Genomic DNA, 19,855 nt, shown 5'->3' with positions numbered 1-19,855 from the left:
GTTAATTCCATATCATGCAACAATAATTACAGCTGGGGTGTCTAAAACATTTTTTATGGAAGGAAATAATGTGTTTCACGGAGTTATTAGGGATTTGAGAGTCATGTGGGGCTGACGTATGTGGGAACACTTTCCCCAGGGACCAGGGCAAAGAGTCAGATGGGACCCTCAGGGGCTGGAAAATGGCTTAGACTGCAGAGTGAGAATTTGCCAGACTTCCAAGATTTAATCTGAAAATTTATATACTAAATCTAGATTAAGGTATTTTGGAAAAACTGTCTAGTGTTAGACTCACATATTAAAGAGTCTCAGTAGCCAACTTCCTTCCATAATTTGGCAATCAGAACTTTGGCTGTGAGGACAGTGATGTCTCCAGAATTGCCACCACTGTTATCACAGGAGGTCCTTAACCAGGCTGCAGGGCGCACGGTGTTCATTTCTTTCTTTCCCCTTGGGTCATGTGTGCATTTTTTCGAAGAGCAGATTTGCATGGTCCTCCAGTATCTACCCATGAGTTAAAGCTTTTTTCTTACCCAGGGTTCTCCGGAGAGCTGCCTTGACCTCCTTGTTCCGCAAGCTGTAGATGATGGGGTTGAGCATGGAGGTCACCACTGTATAGAAGAGAGCTAGGAGCTTATCCATTCCTGGAGAGTGGCTGGCCTTGGGCCTCAGGTAGGTGACAGACCCTGAGCCATAGAAGAGCGTCACTACAAGCAGGTGGGAAGAACAGGTGGACAAAGCTTTCCGGCGGCCTTCAGGTGACGGCATGATCAGCACGGCAGCCAGGATTCTGCCATAGGAAGCAACGATTAGTAGAAATGGGCTGGAAATGCAAAGAATGGCCACGACAAAGACCGCGGCCTCATTACGGGATGTATCCCCACAGGCAAGAGCCAGGATAGGGGGGAGGTCGCAGAAGAAGTGGTCTATTTCACAGGGGCCACAGAAGTTCAAGGAGAAAATATAGTTGGTCTGGCCCAATCCTACCATGCAACCCACTGCCCAGGAAGCCACCGCCAGCCGGGCACACAGCCCGCGGCTCATTCGCGTTGCGTAGTGTAGCGGGGAGCATATGGCCATGTAGCGGTCAAAGGCCATGGCCGCCAGAAGACAGCATTCGCTGATGGCGAACAGGGTGAAGAAGAACATCTGTGTGGCACACCCCTCACGGGAGATGTCCCGGGCCTCACTGACAAGGCTCTGCAGCATCTTGGGTATGACTGAGCATGTGTAGCCAATCTCCAAGAGAGACAGGTTGGCCAGGAAGAAGTACATGGGTGTGTGGAGGGTGGGGTTGGTGCAGATGGCCAGGGCTATGAGAGCGTTGCCCGTCAGGGAGGCCAGGAACATGAGCAGGATGAGGGTGAAGAGAAGCCAGCACTGCTCAGCGGCTGCAGAGAACTTGGCAAATGCAAAGTGCTTGAGGGACCCACCGCTGTCCTGCCACTGGGAACAACTGAGGTTCATGACCTGGGGAAGGGATCAGCAAGCAAGGATTCGTTCAGCATAGACTCAAATCCCGCTGTTAGCTCTAAAAAGTGCTACATTTCTGCAAGTCTAACACTCAGAAAGTTTGGGACGCACACGCGCCCTCATGCCTTCACAATGTGTTTTTACAATGTGCCCGTGTTCACCACACCTGTTCAAAAATACACCTGATCACCAAGCACGACGTTGAAAATAAATGAACTCCAGCTCACTTCTGCCTTCACCCAGCTGTTATTCAGCTGTCAAATACTGCCAAACAAAGGTTCTTTGCACTGACCCTTTTCCCCCTCTCTGTTGTCATCAAGTCCTTCGCTCATTCATTCAAGTGTTTACTGAGCACAGAGATCCATCCTTCCCGCTGCAGACCTGAGATTTGACAAGGAAAAACAACACCAACCCATTTCTTCCCAATGTGAAATTTAGTGAAAGAAAATAGATATTAAAAACTGTTTGACAAATAATTGCTACCATGAAGATAATTAAAACCCGTGTGTCCTGGAAGCCCTGACCCCCGTGCTCACACCGTGTCTACACTGCATGCTGGGTTCACTGCATCGAGGCAACAGACTGCTTTACCTGTGATTCTTCTCCTTTGCCAGCCTTTCTCCATCTCAGGGTTCTTTGCAAAATGACAATGACCACTGCCTTCAAGTTACAACTCAGACATCTAATTAACATAATCCATGCAAAACCATGGATTGGCTCAGTGAGATCGAAAGGTTTGCCCCTTAACCCAAGGCCCCTGCGGCCGCCCTGTCAGGCCACAGGCACTTGCACCTTTAGCGCGCACCTTGCTGGCACGTTTTTTTTGTGCTGATTTTCTCACAGGGGCCCAACCTCTGCCTCCCTGACTGTCCACCCGGTGAAGCATCCGCTGAGTTCAGGCTGCAGGACAGCGTCTTCTCCTCTCTGGAAGCTTCTTCCTCACTCCGCTCTGCCCTGTCCCCACAGCAGGTGTGGACGCATCCCTGCCTGTGTTCCTACCACCCAGTAACTCACACCCCTCCAAGGTCAATGGCTCATTTCGTCGTGAGTGGAGACTCAGACACAGACACGGACACAGAATTGTATTTTTGGGGGCACCTGTGGGTGTCAGTTGGCTAAGCGTCTGACTCTTGATTTATGCTCAGGTCATGATCTCATGGTTTGTGAGAATGAGCCTCACAGTTTGAGGTTCAGGTTTGTGAGATTCGGGGCTCTGCATTGACAGCGCAGATCCTGCTTGGAATTCACTGTCTCTCCCTCTCCCTGCCCCTCCCTTGCTCCCTCTCATGTGCTCTCTCTCTCTCAAAATAATCAAACATTTAAAAGAAAAGACTTGTATTTATTTACCTCTGCACACATCACCACACTTACCAACGAAGTTCTCGTGTTATGGGGAAAAGCTTGAACACACAGCTTTAGTCTTCCACCCACAGGTACTGAGTCTATTTTCTGAGGCTAGCTATGAGAAATCTTACTTCCTTCCAATGTCCCAACTGTACCATCACCTTTCTCTCAATCTAGGAATATCAACTCCCAGCAAAATAGCCCTTGTTCCTTTTGTGGACATCCTGCACTCTGGGTTGTTCTTTTGAAAGGTCATCAACCAAAGCTCTTCACCAGGTTTGCCATCCAAGGGGTGGAGAGCAAGGAGGTCGTACGTCTATTGGTCTGGATTCTGTCTGCTCATCAGTGTCACTTGAGATCAGGTCTGTACATTTGTTTATAACACATCACACAGTGATGTGTGATGCCATGCATGTAACACGAAGTGTGCTTTCTCAGGCTCCACGTTGTCATGAATAGACAAGTGTATGAGGGGCACTCACAAAACCCAGAACACAAATGGGCATTCTTGCACACACACGCACACCCACACACAGAAATGCATTCCAATCCATACCGAGTAGCACAGTAATCACGAGCATTTCAGAGCTATTGCATTTGGGTTCAAATCCTCATACAGCCATCCAAGGCTGGGTCAAAGTCAACATTTACTGAAATCATCTGTTCCTCAATGTTCCCATTTTAAAAAGGAGGTGACAGTGGTGTGTCCCTAATGGAGTTGCTGTGAGATTGAGTTAGTTCCCATGAAAGCACTTGAAAAGCAGTTCTGTGCATGGTAAGCATTAGCCTAGCAGAGGTTGTGTCCACACACACTGTGGTGTTTGTCACCATAGATTTACCTCCACACACACTCCCTCTTGTGGGATTTTGCATCCAATCTCTGAGCGTTCCTCCTGCCTCCTCTTCATCCCCATGTCATGTTCTGCTGTGCACCTGCTGCCATGTAAAGAGGAACAGCAAAGAACACACACACATCCACACACACACACCTGTACAAACACAAAAATGCCTCCCGATGTTATGTCCTGAGAAAAAACAGTTATGTTGTGGGTCATTTTAATCTATTAATTTGGTGTCCATTGAGCTTTACAAAGGGCTTGAAGTTAAGGATGGAAACAAGGGATCTGATTCAAAACTGGTAAATAAGAAATAACATGCCTGCATAGTGACAAGGGCTCCCACATCAAGTAGCCTATTATAATGTATCCATATGGATGTTTAAGCATTTACAAACATTTTACTTGCAATGTCATTAATTTTAACATCCATATTTCCCATGAAGTCATACAATTCAGTGAAGCCTGAGGTGAAGGAAACAGATAATGGCTTACTTATCTTTGTTTTTACCCAAAAGATTTTCTTGAGTTTCCTGACTCTTCAGTGAGGGTCTATGCAGTTTTATTGCTTAGATAGAAAACTGCCCATGGAGACAGTGTCAACTCACTTGTCAGTTAGACTCGCGCATGAGCCCCTTATCCCTCTCCCCGTGTTGGGAAGATGGCAGTTTTCTGATGTGCCCATGCAGGGACCAGGTCGGGGGTCCCCGGAAGAGAAGGACAGCATCTGACTCCTTCTCAAGCAGTGACATCCTGACAGTCTCCCTTAAGAAATGCCCCACCCGTTTGGACGGCAGACAGGAAATGCCAGGCCCTTCTCGGGGCTGGGAGCCAGGCACACAGCGGGGCACTCGCACAGCCTAGAGCGGGTGGTGGCAGCTGATAGTCTAGGGCTCACAGGATGAACACATTAGTCATCCCATGATAAGGGCATTTTAAAACCTCACAAGTTAGAGGCAACTGGAGAAACAGAATGACAGAGGTGGCTGAGTGGTTCTGAATATTTAAACAGACAAAGAATGGCACTCTGCTTAGGAATAAATACTAAATCATATAAAAATAAATATCTAGGACTCCCTGGAGGCGAGGACAGAACCAAATGCAGTCAGTCTCTCCCCCTCCCTCCTGTCACTTGGCCTGACACTGAAGCAGGCGAGATCTGATTGTTTAAATCACACTGCCTGCTGTTTTCAGGATTTACTCTACTGGCCTTAGTCAGGGACCCCTGAGGTCCGTGTGGTGGAGACCACCGATCACTGCTGTGGAGACAGTGAGGAGCTGGAAGCAGAAGAAGCCTCAAGCAGAATGGCAGTGCAGCCTGAACATGGCTTCCGTCTCTCTCCTGACACATCTGCTTGACTTAAAGTTTCTGATTCGTCATTTCCATGTGAAGGAAGGACGATGAAGCCCTTCCCATCTTTCTTTTGCTAAGTTGTTTTGAGTTAAAAATGCAAACATCGTAGAGGCAGACCATGAATAAAAAGTAAGAAATGGACATTAAAATGCAATTTATCAGCATCAAAACCTATTGTCTTTTAAAACAATGAAAGAACTCCTAGGACACTGCACGGAGTATTTTCTATTATTATCTTTCTCTATTGTTAAATTATAATATATACAACACAAATATATTACATGTCATATAAGTATATATTATTATCAGCCTGTAAGAGTAACTAACCTATGAAGAGGCTGTGTCCAAGCAAACGGCAACATCCTATAACCTAAAGACACAGACGTTTCATGCCCCATAGAGTCCTATTCAATGTAATCAGATTAAGTGGCCCTTGAACACTGGCAAGATTCTGAAGGGTTACACCTTGACATGGACTTTCAGTGATAGTGGATGTATGAAAGAAACAGGAGGGAAATAAGGAAATTTTAATGCCCAGCCCTAAGAGCCAAGACAGACTCTATACTAGAGTTCTCGTTTGGAAATAACCCAGCACAAGCAATTCAGTTGGGGCATCTCCATGTAGTCAGAAATGTTCCTTGACCTTCTCACTCTCTTATTAATCTCTGTTTTCATAACAAAATGTTTCTTTTTTCCTATCAACCAAAGGAAAACATGTTATACATTATTAGACATTGTATCTGAAACAGCACATGCCTGGCATACAAGAAACAGTAAATTTTCATTTCTAAAATGTCTGAATAGTAGATACAATTTATGTAAGTGGCTCATTATGGATTATAGAGGTGGGTACCCATTGCTTTCCACAATTTCCCCACAGTCGCTTCTTCAAGGACCTGATAATGAGATGATGCCTTAACACAGCACAGCAGAACCCGATCTGCCATTAGATTGGAGTAATGTGTACAGGACAATCTGGGTATTTCCTTCCCCAACAGTCAGAGGTATTTCTATTTCCTATGAAGTAATTAATTTAGAACAGCTCACAGCAATGTTATGACCGGAATACTGGTGAACTAGGCAGGCTCCTACCCTCTCCAGAGAAGGAGGAAATAGCTGATTAGAGAGTGATCAGAGCAGGAAATGCTGCAGCTGCTGGCTATCGGCTTCCCCCCCGGATCCACCATCTTCTACAGCCTCTCCTCTTGAAACATCACTTGTGCCACTTACCTTTGATCATAATGCTTGAGGGGAAAACTCGCTGGTGATGGCTTATGTGGAGCCACTCCCCGTTTTTCTCTGCTCCCTCCCCTGGCAGCCTCTCAAAATCCGGAGGCTGGGAGTCTACCAATCCTCTAAGGCCGTGCGTCCAGAACCTTCCATTGTGCTCAGTGCCTCGCGGCTCTCAGGAGGCCCGTGTCCCTCCAGCAAATGCCCTCTGTGCTCCTGCTGCCCCCCCCCCAACGGAAGTGTGCAAGGCTGTGCCAACCACACAACTCTGAGCCTTCCTCCTTCCAGGAAAACAAGGGAGCTTGAACAGTCATGTTTGGGTTCTTCTGGGTCTGCGTCCTCCGCCGTCTTCCTCCCCGGGGAGGCAGACTTCCTTCTCAAGGGAGAGTGTCAGAGTGTGAGTCTGCCTCTCGGGAATTGTCGTGGGCAGGCCTGCCTCTATCTGCTGGTGAATGCTAACATTTAGGGCAAAAGACGTAAATGTAAAAGGCAGAAAAATCAATAATTATATACAATGAATAACCTGTATTACGGGTAACTGCTACCTCAGTCTGTGCACATTGCATGAGATGAAATCAATCAAATGTACTATTGCAACCAGATCTTTGACAACGCTATTAATATAAAATATTTGTATTTTAACTCCGTTCTGATTAAACAAAGTCAAGAAAAACAATTATGGAAACTACATACATAATATTCATGTCCTATTATACTGACACAGTTAATATTTATTCCAATTAGTATAAAAGACTCAATAGGTCAGAATCATCTTATTGTTACACATGAGTTTGGCAAAGTGTCTACTTTTTTCTATCAAGGGTAATAATAAGAAGATGATCAAAAGTCAAAAGGTATATATTAGGGTAGTTGAGCAAACTGTAAGGTGCTCAACGCTTATTATTTAAATTCTGCCGAGAAGTGGGTGGGGTACTATGGACCTATTACGGTCATGATACAAAGGCCAAGGAGAAAGACTTGGGAAGGGTCAGCATCACTCAGGTCGAAAACTCCCCTTGTCGAGCCCCCTCAAACCAAACAAGATCATGTTCATTGGAACTCCACATCAGGAGCTTGCTGTCCCGAGTATATATTCTGCTTTATACATTTTGCTTTAAGGCCTCCTGAATCAGAACCTGACAGCTTGAACATGATTAAAATGTAGCTTCCCCCACAGTTTTCACTCCCTGACTTGAACACAGAGCCAAGGGGGTTTTTATTAGGTTTATGAATACTGGACAGGACAACTGTCTTCTCCAGCATTCTCCCCCTTAGTAACAGAAGACCGGCTCTCAGTTTGGCTTCTCCTGCGGCACCGTGTGTCCCACACCTGATCCTGGCAGAGAAGACGGAAACCGAAGCAGGTGGGTATGACCAGGAGGTTTCCTAAAAGGGAAGGAGCTTCGACCTCTCTGTCCACCCTGCAGCCCAGGGGCCCAGGGTGATGTCCGCTGCAGCCTGGCTTACAGTCGGGACAACTGCAAAGCTGAGGGATGTTGGAACAGAAGACTAGAGGGATGCGTATTTTGGACAAAGTGGCTTCTTTATGTGAGACGTATAAACTTGTATTTTTAAAGAAGGCACTGGTGTTTGGGAATCTTTCACTATACGCCCCAGATTCAGTAGTACCCTCTCAAGCAGGTGGCTTGTTTAAGCTGAGGCAGGTGACATACATGGACATATACAAGTGGCGATTATTGTTCAGTTCTTCCAAACCGATCCGTCTTTTTCCAGGAGTTCCACCCCGTGTTTGGTCATCGGCGTCTTGTCAGGTTATGAGCAAATAATAAAGAGGAGAGTTTGTCCAACCAACGAACATCTTTGCCGCCATTCTCTCAGTCAGAGAAAGCCAAATACCATCTGATACCATTCATATGTGGAATTTAAGAAGCAAGCAGATACACATAGAGGGGGAAAGAAAAAGAGAGAATAAACCATAAAACAGGGTCAAGCAGTTTTTGAAGAAAAATTCACATAGAAAATCACATGTGCGTTTGTCCTCGTAGAGCTGGTAGTAGTAGCCAGTAGACACGGGCTTCGGGGAGACAGCAATCAGCACGTGGTGTTAATTACTTAACAGATACTGTCTTACTTGCACTGATTAGTGCACACACCCCCGTCCGTTAGGGGGAAAGCATGCCAGCCTTCTCCCAGACGGCTGTGCACCTGCGCCAAGACCTTCTGCAGCTCTGAGCACCTGCCTTCATTTTCTTCTCTTGTCCCTTCGCTTCCAGCCGGGCCTCCTTCAACATAACGCAATTGAACTTTTAACTCAACTTGCTACTATTTTCCTTAACATTCTTTTTTTTTTTTTGTGAGAAGCCCGTGTCTACTGTTCGTTGGTTGGACAAACTCTCCTCTTTATTATTTACTCATAACCTTACAAGACGCCGATGACCAAACACGGGGTGGAACTCCTGGAAAAAGACGGATCGGTTTGGAAGAACTGAACAATAATCGCCACTTGTATATGTCCATGTATGTCACCATATGCGCTCTAAGTCTTGTACCCTTACCCTCCCCTTGAGTGTGCACGGCTGCCCCGCACACCACACACAACACGCAACCGCGACGCTCGCACGCACACCCTAAGCACTCACTGGACACGCACACGCACGCACGCCTACGCACACCCATGCGCGCGCGTCCCCGTTCCCGTCAGCTGCGCCCCGACTCCGGTCTCAGCAGACGACGCCGGGCTCCTGTGCGCGGCTCTCCCCTTCCCGAGCCACCGCCGCCGGTGGGTGGCAGCAGGAGCCTGGCCGGGGCTTCTCTGGGCCGCGCGCGCGGGAGCTGCTTCCTCCCCGGCCTCGGCAGAGGGGCCCGGCTCTCCCCGAGCCTCACGCCGCGGCCGCCGGGGCCCCCCGAGGTCCGGCCGGCCCCGCGTCCTCGGGCCGAGCGTGTCCTCCTGGAGGTCATGACTTCCGTCCCGCGAGGCTGTGCCCGCCTCGGTCCTGCACCCGGGGCTCCGCCCGGCTCCCGCGGGAAGCGGGGGGACGGGGAGGCGGCCTCCCTGCCCGGGGAACCCGCGCTCGCCACGGCCAGGTTGGCCGGTGTGGACGTTTGTGCCAGGAGCCCAGCTCGCGGCGTCCCTGCGCCCCGACCCCGGCGCTTCTCTGCACCTCCTGCGGGTGCAGTGTCCGTGCACCAACGAGGGCCAGGCCCGTGTGGGCTGCTGGTCCTGGGGGCACGCGGGTCCCCTTGATGGGCTGTCCCTCCTTCCTGGGACCTCCTAGCCATCCGCAGCCGGCGCACCAGCTGAGTGCCCCCGTCAAGGACCGTTGTGAGGAGGTAGACGGGCTGCCAGGAGGCGGGCACGGGCCCAGGCAGCGTGACTCGCGAGCTGTCCTGGCCAGGCGACGGCACGGAGCCGGCCCCGGGCGCGCGCACGAAGGAGAGGGCACGGAGCCGGCCCCGGGCGCGCGCACCGAAGGCCGGAGCCCGAATTGAAGAGGCTGGCGCGCCGCCGCAGGACCAGCCTCACAGGCGGCCGCCGCTGCTGCCTGTCCGAACACGCATCTGTGTCACCTGCCAGCCAGTCGTTGACCTGCAGGGCAAGTGTGATCCGTGCCCAGAGTCTTCCCGGTCAGCCCTCCCTCGTCTGTGAACGCTGACTTCGCCGTGTTGAAGTGATCCACTGACTGATCTCTGGATAAACTGTGCCGTTTACTAGCCGGTGTCTTCGGGTTGTTAGCAGTGCTTCCCGCGAGGTCCCCGAGATGCGCCCTCCTGGACCCTCCGCTGGGCCCGCGGGACAGCTGGTCTGCAGGTGACCCTCCTGCCCTGGGCTCCTGGCTCGCAGCCACCCCCCGAGGCCGTTCTGGGGAGTTTCGCGGTTGCGCTGTTTCGGTTCTTGCACGCGCGCTGGAGTCCGTCCGGTTAGCGTTGCGCCGAGGTCTTGTTGGTGCACAAACAGCTGTGTCTGCAGTGGCGCCCGCGGACTGCGTTTCCAGTCTGACCCTTACGCTTCGAGTGTTAGGTGATTTCTGTGCGGTGGCGGAGCTCAGGAACCAGCCGCCGCCCGGGGACAGGTGAGTCTGATTCCTGCCGCGTGCACCTGGCGCTGCTTCCTGTGCGAGGCGGCTGCTGTGTCCGGCAGGCCTGTTTTCTGCCCCAGGAGACGGAAAGTGACAGGATTGGGATTCCGGCTCTCTGACTTATGCTGGAATCTTCTCTGTGCGTTAAGTGTCTGTACAGTCACGAGTGCTCCCAGCGCCAAGTTCGGAACTCTAGTCCTCCGCCCCACACTCCGACTTTTAAACGTATATCCACAGCGGGCCCAACAGTTGTCAGTGTGCAGAATGGAGTTCGTGTACCGAAGCGGATCGTAGCATCCCAGGCTCTCCAGCAGGTATTTTTGGTGTTAACAAAATTGTATCCTGACGGAGGGCCTTCAAATGAAAAGAAACCGGGGCGCCTGGGGGGCTCAGGCGGTTAAGCGTCTGACTTCAGCTCAGGTCCTGGTTCGAGCCCCGTGTTGGGCTCTGAGCTGTCAGCACAGAGCCTGGAGCTGCTTCAGATTCTGTGTCTCCCTCTCTCTTTGCCCCTTCCTTGCTCACACTCTGTCTCTCTCTCTCTCAAAGATAAACAAACATTAAAAATTTTTTTTTAATTAAAAAAACCTGAATCCCTGGTCTCTCACATTCAGCCTGTTTTGGATTGCCCCAGGAGGCTCAGGGCTGACATGTTTAGTCTTCTGTCTGTCTGACTTTTGCTGGAATCTTCTCTGTCTTTAAATGATGAAAGAACTTGGAATCAGAGCTCCTTTGGGCCTCCTTAGATAAGCTAAGTAAAGTCATTGCAAATTGGACAAAGTGACTCAGGAAAATGAGGGTTTTGTTTAGATTTAATATTTCCCAAACCTGAAGCCAGGTTATCTTTTACTAAAAGCCTGATGAGAAGCGATGTCACTATGTTAAGGGACATGAGCCCATGAAGGATGTCCCACCAAGTTCAAAGGGAATCAGGTTACAAGTAGAATTTCTCATCGTGAGGCTTCTGGAGAGATCTCGTGATATTTAGCTGTGTGTTTATTTCCTTTATTGTACATGAACATTTTGGCTTATGTTAAATCATGTTCTATTACATTTATGGCTCTAATGTGCACAAGAGTTGATAAAATTTTCAATTTTTATAAATATATTTTTTTTAGCAAACAGATCAGTATTCCTTGTCTTCATAAAGAGGGAAATAACGAAAATATTCCTCTTGAAATGCAAAGGAGTACTGTTTGATTTACCAGTAATAATATGCTATCAGCTCATCCCATTTGACATGAATTTGTAGTGTTTTTATAAAGTATAATGGACATAAAGAAGAAAACCCCAAACATAACTGAATCATCACAAAGTGAGAGCAAATCACATGCAACCACTTCCAAATGAGAATCTAGAACGTTACCCAAGCCCCAGAACCCCTCCATTTACTGTTTCCACTCCCCACCAAACATAATCACCATGCAGATGTCTAGAAGGTTTGTTTTACCTGTTTTTGAAATTTTCATGAGTCAATACAGGCAGCGCTAATCCTTCCATTTGACTTATTCGTGAGATGCATCTGGATATTGCAGGTAGCAAGACTTCGTTTCATTGCTGTGCAGTATTATCTATCTGAATATATTACAATTTTATTGATCTACTTTACAACTGATTAACAGTTGGTAATTTCTATTTGCCTTTATTATTAATGCTGTTGGCATGAACATTTTAGTTGAGCTATTTTCTGAGCGTCTGTAGCAGCGTAATTCCTAGGCACTAAGATAGACACGTGCTAGGCTTTAGTAGGTGCACTGCCTGCTTGTTTCCAAGGTGGATGAACCCCTTCGACACCCACGAGCCATGGATGAGAATTCCATCTACTCACATTTTTGCCAACACTTGGAATTATCAGTCTGTTTTAGTTTAGGCAACCCTGTAAGTATGCGCTGGTATGAAATTGTGAGTTCAATTGGCATTTCATTGGTGACTAATGTAGGTGAACATCTTTTTGTATATTGATCAGTCATTTCATTTTTTATGAGGCATTTCAGGATGTTTTTCTATTAGGTCATTTGTCTTTTTCTTCCTGATTTATAAGTAGTCTTTATATATTCTGGTCCAGCTTTGAAAGTTGTATTATAAACATCTTCTCCCACTCTGTGGTTTGCCTTTTCACTTTCTTAATGGTATCATGTGATTAGCTGACGTTTCTAGGATTAATGTGGTCTAATTTATCAGTCACTGCCTTTATAGTTAGTGCTGCTTATGCATTATGTCTAAAAAATTTTTTTTACATTTCTTTATTTTTGAGAGACAGAGTGAGACAGAGCACAAGCAGGGGAGGGGCAGAGAGGAGGAGACACAATCTGAAGCAGACTCCAGGCTCTGAGCAAGCAGTGAGCACAGAGCCTGATGTGGGGCTTGAACCCACGGACTATGAGATCATGACCTGAACTGAAGTTGGACGCTCAACCGACTGAGCCCCCCAGGCGCCCCACATTATGTTTTTTTAAACGTTGGCCAACCCTAAGATCATATCATATTCTTCAGGGTTACTTTCCAGATGCTTTAATATTTGCCATTCAAATTTATAATATCTAAAATCTATGGGGAAGTAATTTTTTAGAGAAGAGTGTCAATATTTACTTTATATGCAGTAAGTACTATTTATCTTATTAAATATTGCCATGTCTCCTCTTCACTGCCCAGTTTGTTATAAACCTAATGTTCAGATCTGTGTGGGTCTGTTTCTAGATCCTCTATTGTGCTTCATTGTTTCCCTTGACTATTCTTGCACCCATAAGAGACCATAATTGCTGCCTCTTTATAATAAGTCTTGATGTCAAGTATTCCAAGTCCTATGACTTTGTTCAAGAAGGTAAAGTTGCAAGCCTATCTCCCTCATGAACATAATCTGAAATTCCAGGTCATAATTAGCATTTTTAATCTAGCAATATATAAAAAGAAAAATAGATGATAACAAAGTTGATTTTATTTTAGGAATTTGGAGTTCTTTTTAATGTTAAAAAGTCAGTTAACAGAATATATTATGTTAGAAAAAATTATATGAGAAAATTATACTCATTTCAATAGAAGAAAAATCTTTTTTTCTCTTTATATAGTAAAAGCTGTATAAAATACAGCACCCATTTACAGTAAGATAAAGATATACTTAGCATTCCAGCAATAGAAGAGAGCTTTCTTAATCTGATAAAGGGTAGCTGTAAAAGTCCCAGAAGAAGGGAAGGTCATCCCTTATGCTTCAAAAATCCAACAATATTGAAGAACCAACCATTTTAATGGAAATTTCCCAGGGTTATAATTACTATATGTGACCAAGAAATGAAGCCTAGAAGTTCGGGATCATGCACACAAGATTATTTGAATATTCCATCCTGTACCTCTTATACACTAAAAGTCACAACAGACGTCCAGTAATCAGAATAGACACTGCTCATGTGATAAATATCAGGTCTGTAAATGGGGATCAAACCCACTAAGTTTTCTTTTTTAACTCTGCCAAACAACTTCAATATCAACTTTATTTACATAAAGATAGAATCCAGAAAAGATCAATGTACTTGCAAAACCTAGAGTTAATCACAAAACCCACTCCCTACCCCCACTGCCAAGTTGCAAACAATGTAAGACATGTAAGTGCTTAGTGGGGGGTTGGACAATGATGATTCCTTAGAGAAGATTGGGACTACAATGTTTGTAATATCTGAAATGTGATTTTTCATTTGCTATATATACTTCTGAAATACAACACATGTACACAATGCACACACACAAATATATATGTATGTATGAGAATGTATATATATAAGAAAAAAATGAGGAAATGTATATTTTCATAGTATTAAAATACATAAGGTTTGCAACAGAGGAGGAAGAATCAATTGATATATATTACTTAAAAGATGAGAAGACTAAGAAAATGAGAAGACAGGCCACAGACCGGGAGAAAATGTTTGCAAAAGGCATATCTGATAAAGGCCTAAAAAAGCTTTTAAAATTCAACAGTAAGAAAACAAAAAATTTGATTAAAATATGCATGGAAGACCTTAATCTCAGCAAAAAAGATACACAAATGGCAGATCAGCGTATGAAAAGATGCTCCATATCATATGTCACTGTGTAAATGCAAATTAAGGCAGCAATGAGATACTACTATATACCAATTAGCATGGCCCAAATCCAGAACACAGACAACACCAGATGCCGGTGAGGATGTGGAGCACCAGGAATGCTCATTCATTCCTGGTGGGAATGCCAACTAGTGCAGCTGCTTTGGGAGGCACTCTGCTGGTTTATCACAAATCTTACCATGTGGTCCAGCAATCACACTCCTTGGTATTTAACCTAAGTTGTCGAAAATGTATGTTCTCAGAAAAACCTGCACATGTATGTTTATCACAGCTGGATTCATAATTGCCAAATCATGGAAGCAAGGACCAAGATGTGCTTCAGTAGTTGAATCAATAAATAAACTAAGGTCCACCCAACCAGTGGAATATGATTCGGCACTAAAAAGAAATTAGATATCTAGCCATGAAAAGACATCGAGGAACCTTAAATGCATATTGAGTGAACAAAGCCGGGCTGAAAAGGCTATATACTGTGATGATCTCAACCGTACGACATTCTGGAAAGGCAAAACTATGGAGACAGTAGAGAGTTCAGTGTTTGCCTGGGGCTGGGGGAGGGAGGGGCGAGTAGGTGGGGCACAGAGGATGTTTGGGGCGATGAACACACTCTCCGTGGCACATAACGGGGGGTACAGGTCATTGTGTGTTTATCTTAAACCCACGGAATGGACACTGAGAGTGAACCCCTGTCTAAATAACGGACTTTGGGTGATCACGATCTGTCCGTGTGGGTCCATCAATTATACCAAACGCTCCCTCTAGTGTAGATAGTGGGGGAGGCTGTGTGTGCAGGGGCAGGACCATAGAGGGCATTCTGCACCTCTCAGTTGCTGTAGACTTAAACCTGCTCCTCTAAAAATGAAGTCTTTAGGGGCGCCTGGGTGGCTCAGTCTGTTAAGCAGCGACTTCGGCCCAGGTCACGATCTCACAGCTCATGGGTTTGAGCCTCACATCAGGCTCTGAGCTATCAACCTGCTTCAGATTCTGTGTCTTCCTCTCTGACCCTCTCCCGCTCATTCTCTGTTTCTCTCTCTTTCTCAGTAATAAAATAAAAACATTAAAAAAATTTTTAAATGAAGTCTTTAATAGAAAAAGGTGACAGACATTTTGTCACATCTTCGAACAGCTCATTTTCCGTACTCTTTGGGAGAACTGAACTATACCCACTGGTCAGACACAGGGAGAAAGGACTGCTGTGTGTCACCATTAATAAAATAACTCGTGCAGTACAGTCTTTGCGAGTAGATGCTTCTTCATATTCTTCTGCTGTAAATTCATCCAGATGAAGATGTGGTCATTTTTTCTCCTCTGTTCCCAATGTGAAACTATCACTTGCACAAGAAGGTATGAAAAGAAGTAATTAGAGTTTAATAAGATGTATTCATAGTAGAAATGTTCTTTCAGATGTTTGGGCTGTTTTCATAGTACATGCGAGATATTCAGAAGTGTCAGGCCTGGGCATCCTCGCCTCAAGGTCGGTCTTTTGTCCAGCAGTGACTACATACGTGTGGAATGTGAAACACAGAACCGGGGAGAGAGAGGCAAACCAAGAAACAGATTCTCAACTATAGAGAACAGGCTGCTGGTGACCAGAGGGGAGTTTGCAGGGACGGGGGCGGCAGGAGAGGATAGGGGAAACAGGTGATGGCGATTAAGGAAGGAATGTGTCCTGATGAACAGTAATGATGGATGGAAGTGTTCTATCGCTAGAGTTTACACCTGAAACTAACATCACACTGTACACTAACTAACCAGAACTTAAATAAAGCTTTAAAACACAGAGAATTGAGGATATGTAGCCTATGTGCAGAACTTACATGCCTTCTTTTCAATTTGGAGGGACATGTCCATTTGTCTGTTTGGCATGCTGAGAATAGCTATTATAATGCTGATAAGATGCTTGAGCACCAAAAATAAAATATATAATGATTGGGAAACAAGCGTTTTCAGATCAAAGGCCATTGCTGAGAAATATACATGTCGTCTGTTTGTTGGCCACAAGGAAGAACTTCCATAGAAGAACATGTAGAATTTTAAAAATATGCTAAAAGAAGCTTCTAGAAGAGTCGGATAAATGAATGAACAGGCAGAGACATTTAAGAGCTTTTTATATGTCCATGCCTTTTGTTCCAGAACCGTGTCTGTGATCACAGCGTGCACACGGCTCCCTGAGGATGCTTCATCCTAATATTGAGTAAAATGAGGTCAGAAATACAGCAACTATGCTGACAACACAAGAAAATATGAGTGGAGGAAATGAAGTTCCCTCTTTAGTGTAAGGGCATTCTGCCAGTTTTTGGCATAATTTGGTTATTTCAAACAGTCCCCTTCCTGTTTTTTAAAAGTGTCAAGATTAGTCCCTTGATCATCAGTTTTAATGTGCTGTGTGATAAGAAAACTTACTTGGTTTAAGACTTTATTGGAAAAGACAACATGATAACAATGCAATATTTTACTAAAATCTATGAATATTCTTTATCTATTTTTAGAACTCTTTCATTATTTTAGGGGGAAAATAGTCAGCATTTTACTTCCTCTGAAATACAAGGCAATAGGAGTAACAGCAGCCACCGTTGTTTGGTACCATGGGTGATGGCGTCCATGGCAGGCATTCTGGGAATGAGGAGCACCTTTTAAGCCATGCTCCACCCCTGCTCTTCTCTCCCCAGTAGCTTCTTTACTGCTCCCTTGACATCCCTGTTTCTCAAGGTATAGATGAGAGGGTTGAGCATTGGAGTTACAAGTCCATAGAAGAGTGCGAGAAGCTTGCCCTTCAATTTGGCTGAATTGCTCTTGGGCGCCATATATGCATAACCACTAATGGCTGACCCATAGAACATAATGACCACCAGCAGGTGAGACCCACATGTGTTGAATGCCTTCTTGCGACCCTCAGGAGATTGGATCCCAACCACTGTTCTGACAATGTTGATGTAAGAGAACAGAATTAATCCAACAGGTATAACTTTTATGATCACCACAGCTGCATACATCTCGACTTCGTTGGTCCATGTATCAACACATGATAACTGAAGCATGGCAGGTACCTCACAGAAGAAATTCTCTACCCGATATTGACCACAGCGAGGTAACAGGAAAGTCAACACTGTCTGCACCAAGGAGTTACCGAAACCTGTCCCCCAAGCCATGGCTGCCATCTGTTGGCAGAGCCGAGAGTGCATGACCACTGTGTAATGGAGAGGCTGGCAGATAGCGACATAACGGTCAAAGGCCATTATTGAGAGAAGTATGCATTCAGTGGACCCTAAGCCAAGGAAGATGAAGAGCTGAGCTATGCAGCCTGTGTAGCTGATGCTTCTCTGGTGGCTCTGAATGTGGACCAGCATCTGTGGGACAGTGGAGGTGGTGTAGCAGAGGTCCAAAACAGAGAGATGAGCCAGAAAGAAATACATGGGCGTGTGGAGTCTGGGATCAAGGCGTGACAAGACAATGATGGCTGAATTTCCAAGGAGGGTCATTATGTAAAAAGTGGAGACAGCCACAAAAAGAACCATTTCTAGTCTGGGCCATTCAGAGAAGCCCACCAGAACAAAGCCATTGGGGTGAGGAAATGTGTTGTTGAATCTTCCCATTTCTGGGCCACTGCTTGCTGGAAACAATCAGGGTCCTGGGAGCTTGATTATTCTGTGGTTAGAACCTAATGTTCACTTGTGGGACTGCAAGCAACACAAGAGCTGGGCAGGGGATGCTGAGACAGAGAAAATAATTAACATATCTCATTTTATTCAGCAGGAACAATGAGAATTAACAATTACATATCCATATCTTAACACCCATGTTTGAACCCATGACCTTCATTTAACAACCTTATAGTTGCTAAGTGGAGGCATTACTAAGGTCAGGATAGTGAAGAAAGAGGGAATCAGGCCTATTAGGATTGGGAGAAACTGAGACTTCATTGGAGCTTCAATAAATCTCTAATTTACTCAGTGTTTTCTGACTTCATTCCTTTCAATTCATTTTTCTTGCTAATTTCTATTATAGCATGTGAAAATTACCACCTTCGAAAGGCACTATCAATGAAGGCAAATTCTCCTTTCTTCTCCTGATAATTAAGCCAATATGGCTAAGACTCCAGGGACCAAAGGTAACACACTCATGGAATTAATTTATCATGATATTTAGCTAAAGGGTAATTAGTAGGAGTGAACACTGCTAGGACGAATCATACAAAAATTTTCACTTAGTTTTCTTATGTCAAAAACACATTTATGTTTGTATCGAATATCATGAGCTAAGACAAGTGTGGTTTTCATGGACGATCTCACTAGTCCTTCCATTTAGCCCCACCTCCAACTACAAAGATTTCCAAATAGGCTGCCCTGTAATCAGGCTTCAGTCTCATATACTCTTCTGTTTTCTGTAAACTATGTCTACACAGTGGACAGAGCTGTGAAGAACGTTACATAGATTCTCTGGTATGAGTCCTGGAGGTGATAATTACCACATATATGACCCTGCACATACACACACGCTGGGTGTGTGCTTTGTTTGCCTTGTGTATCAAGCAAATATATAGTTCATGAATGCTACACTCAAACTTTGAGCAATGTACCATGCATCACATAAATATAAGTATTACTATTCAGGTAATAATAGTCACTCAAGAAGTGATTCCATGAGTGAAGGGCTTTTATAAGCACTTTACAGTAAGTTTTAGAGATACTAACTTCTTTTTTTTTTAAAACATTTTTAATGTTTATTTATTCTTGAGAGAAAAAAAGCATGAGTGGGAGAGGGGCAGAGAGAGAGGGAGACAGAATCTGAAGCAGCTCCAGGCTCCAAGCTGTCAGCACAGACCCAAGGAGAGGTTCAAACCCACCAGGAGATCATGACCTGAGCAGAAGTCAGAGGCTACCCGACTGAGCCACCCATCTGCCCCGAAGCTGTCTTTCTTCTGATCACAGAGGTGGTAAACCGCAGGGCAGGCATCAGACATCCAGTTTCTGCCTCAAAGAAAATCCGTGCTTTCAAAGACTATTGTATTTATACATACTATCCTATTAGTCACAGGGATTAATAGTTAAACATTCACTTACTAACGGTTTCATTTATAATGTTAAATACTTGCTGTAAAGGCCATCTCCAATGTCCCCATGCTTGAATTCAAAATCACTCTTTTGTTTGAACTTATGGGTGACAAACAGTTTAGGCAAAACAGGACTGTGTTCTGAAAAGAGCAGGGACTTGGTTTTCCAGATGGCACAATGAAATAATAAAATTAAAGAGTAAAAATACCAGGAAAAATAACACATTTGACATAATTTATGCATAATTACGATCCTGAGATCCAATTATTTAAAAATCCTGCTAAAATCAAGTTCACAAAGTGAACAGTTACTAAATGAAGCACAATTTCAAAAGATTGCTATGTTAATATAAATATCTTTCTACATGAAAAACTGGAAACCTCAGGAATTTAAAAGAATGAGGGAATGCTATTTTTAAATGATAACATTTATCTAGCAA

The 19,855-nt window shown here is 45.1% G+C and overlaps 2 protein-coding genes across 2 annotated transcripts; both read right to left on the bottom strand.

The window, feature by feature from the left end:
- Window positions 1–504: 504 nt before the first annotated feature.
- On the bottom strand, window positions 505–1,467 carry LOC115296428 (olfactory receptor 10C1-like). Its single transcript, XM_029944890.1, has one exon. The coding sequence runs from the start codon at window positions 1,465–1,467 to the stop codon at window positions 505–507; it is 963 nt and encodes a 320-aa protein (XP_029800750.1).
- Window positions 1,468–16,998: 15,531 nt separating this feature from the next.
- Window positions 16,999–17,958, bottom strand: LOC115297139 (putative olfactory receptor 2B8). Its single transcript, XM_029945599.1, has one exon. It carries the CDS (start codon window positions 17,956–17,958, stop codon window positions 16,999–17,001), a length of 960 nt encoding a protein of 319 aa, XP_029801459.1.
- Window positions 17,959–19,855: the final 1,897 nt, after the last annotated feature.

The sequence above is a fragment of the Suricata suricatta genome, chromosome 7, assembly GCF_006229205.1.
Source record: "Suricata suricatta isolate VVHF042 chromosome 7, meerkat_22Aug2017_6uvM2_HiC, whole genome shotgun sequence".
Classification (NCBI taxonomy): domain Eukaryota; kingdom Metazoa; phylum Chordata; class Mammalia; order Carnivora; family Herpestidae; genus Suricata; species Suricata suricatta.
The sequence above is the reverse complement of the archived record's forward strand: the minus strand, read 5'-3'. Positions and strand labels throughout refer to the sequence as shown.

Coding starts and splice junctions, on each gene's coding strand:
- LOC115297139 (XM_029945599.1), bottom strand. CDS start 17,958: ATGGGAAGATTCAACAACACATTTCCTCACCCCAATGGCTTTGTTCTG.
- LOC115296428 (XM_029944890.1), bottom strand. CDS start 1,467: ATGAACCTCAGTTGTTCCCAGTGGCAGGACAGCGGTGGGTCCCTCAAG.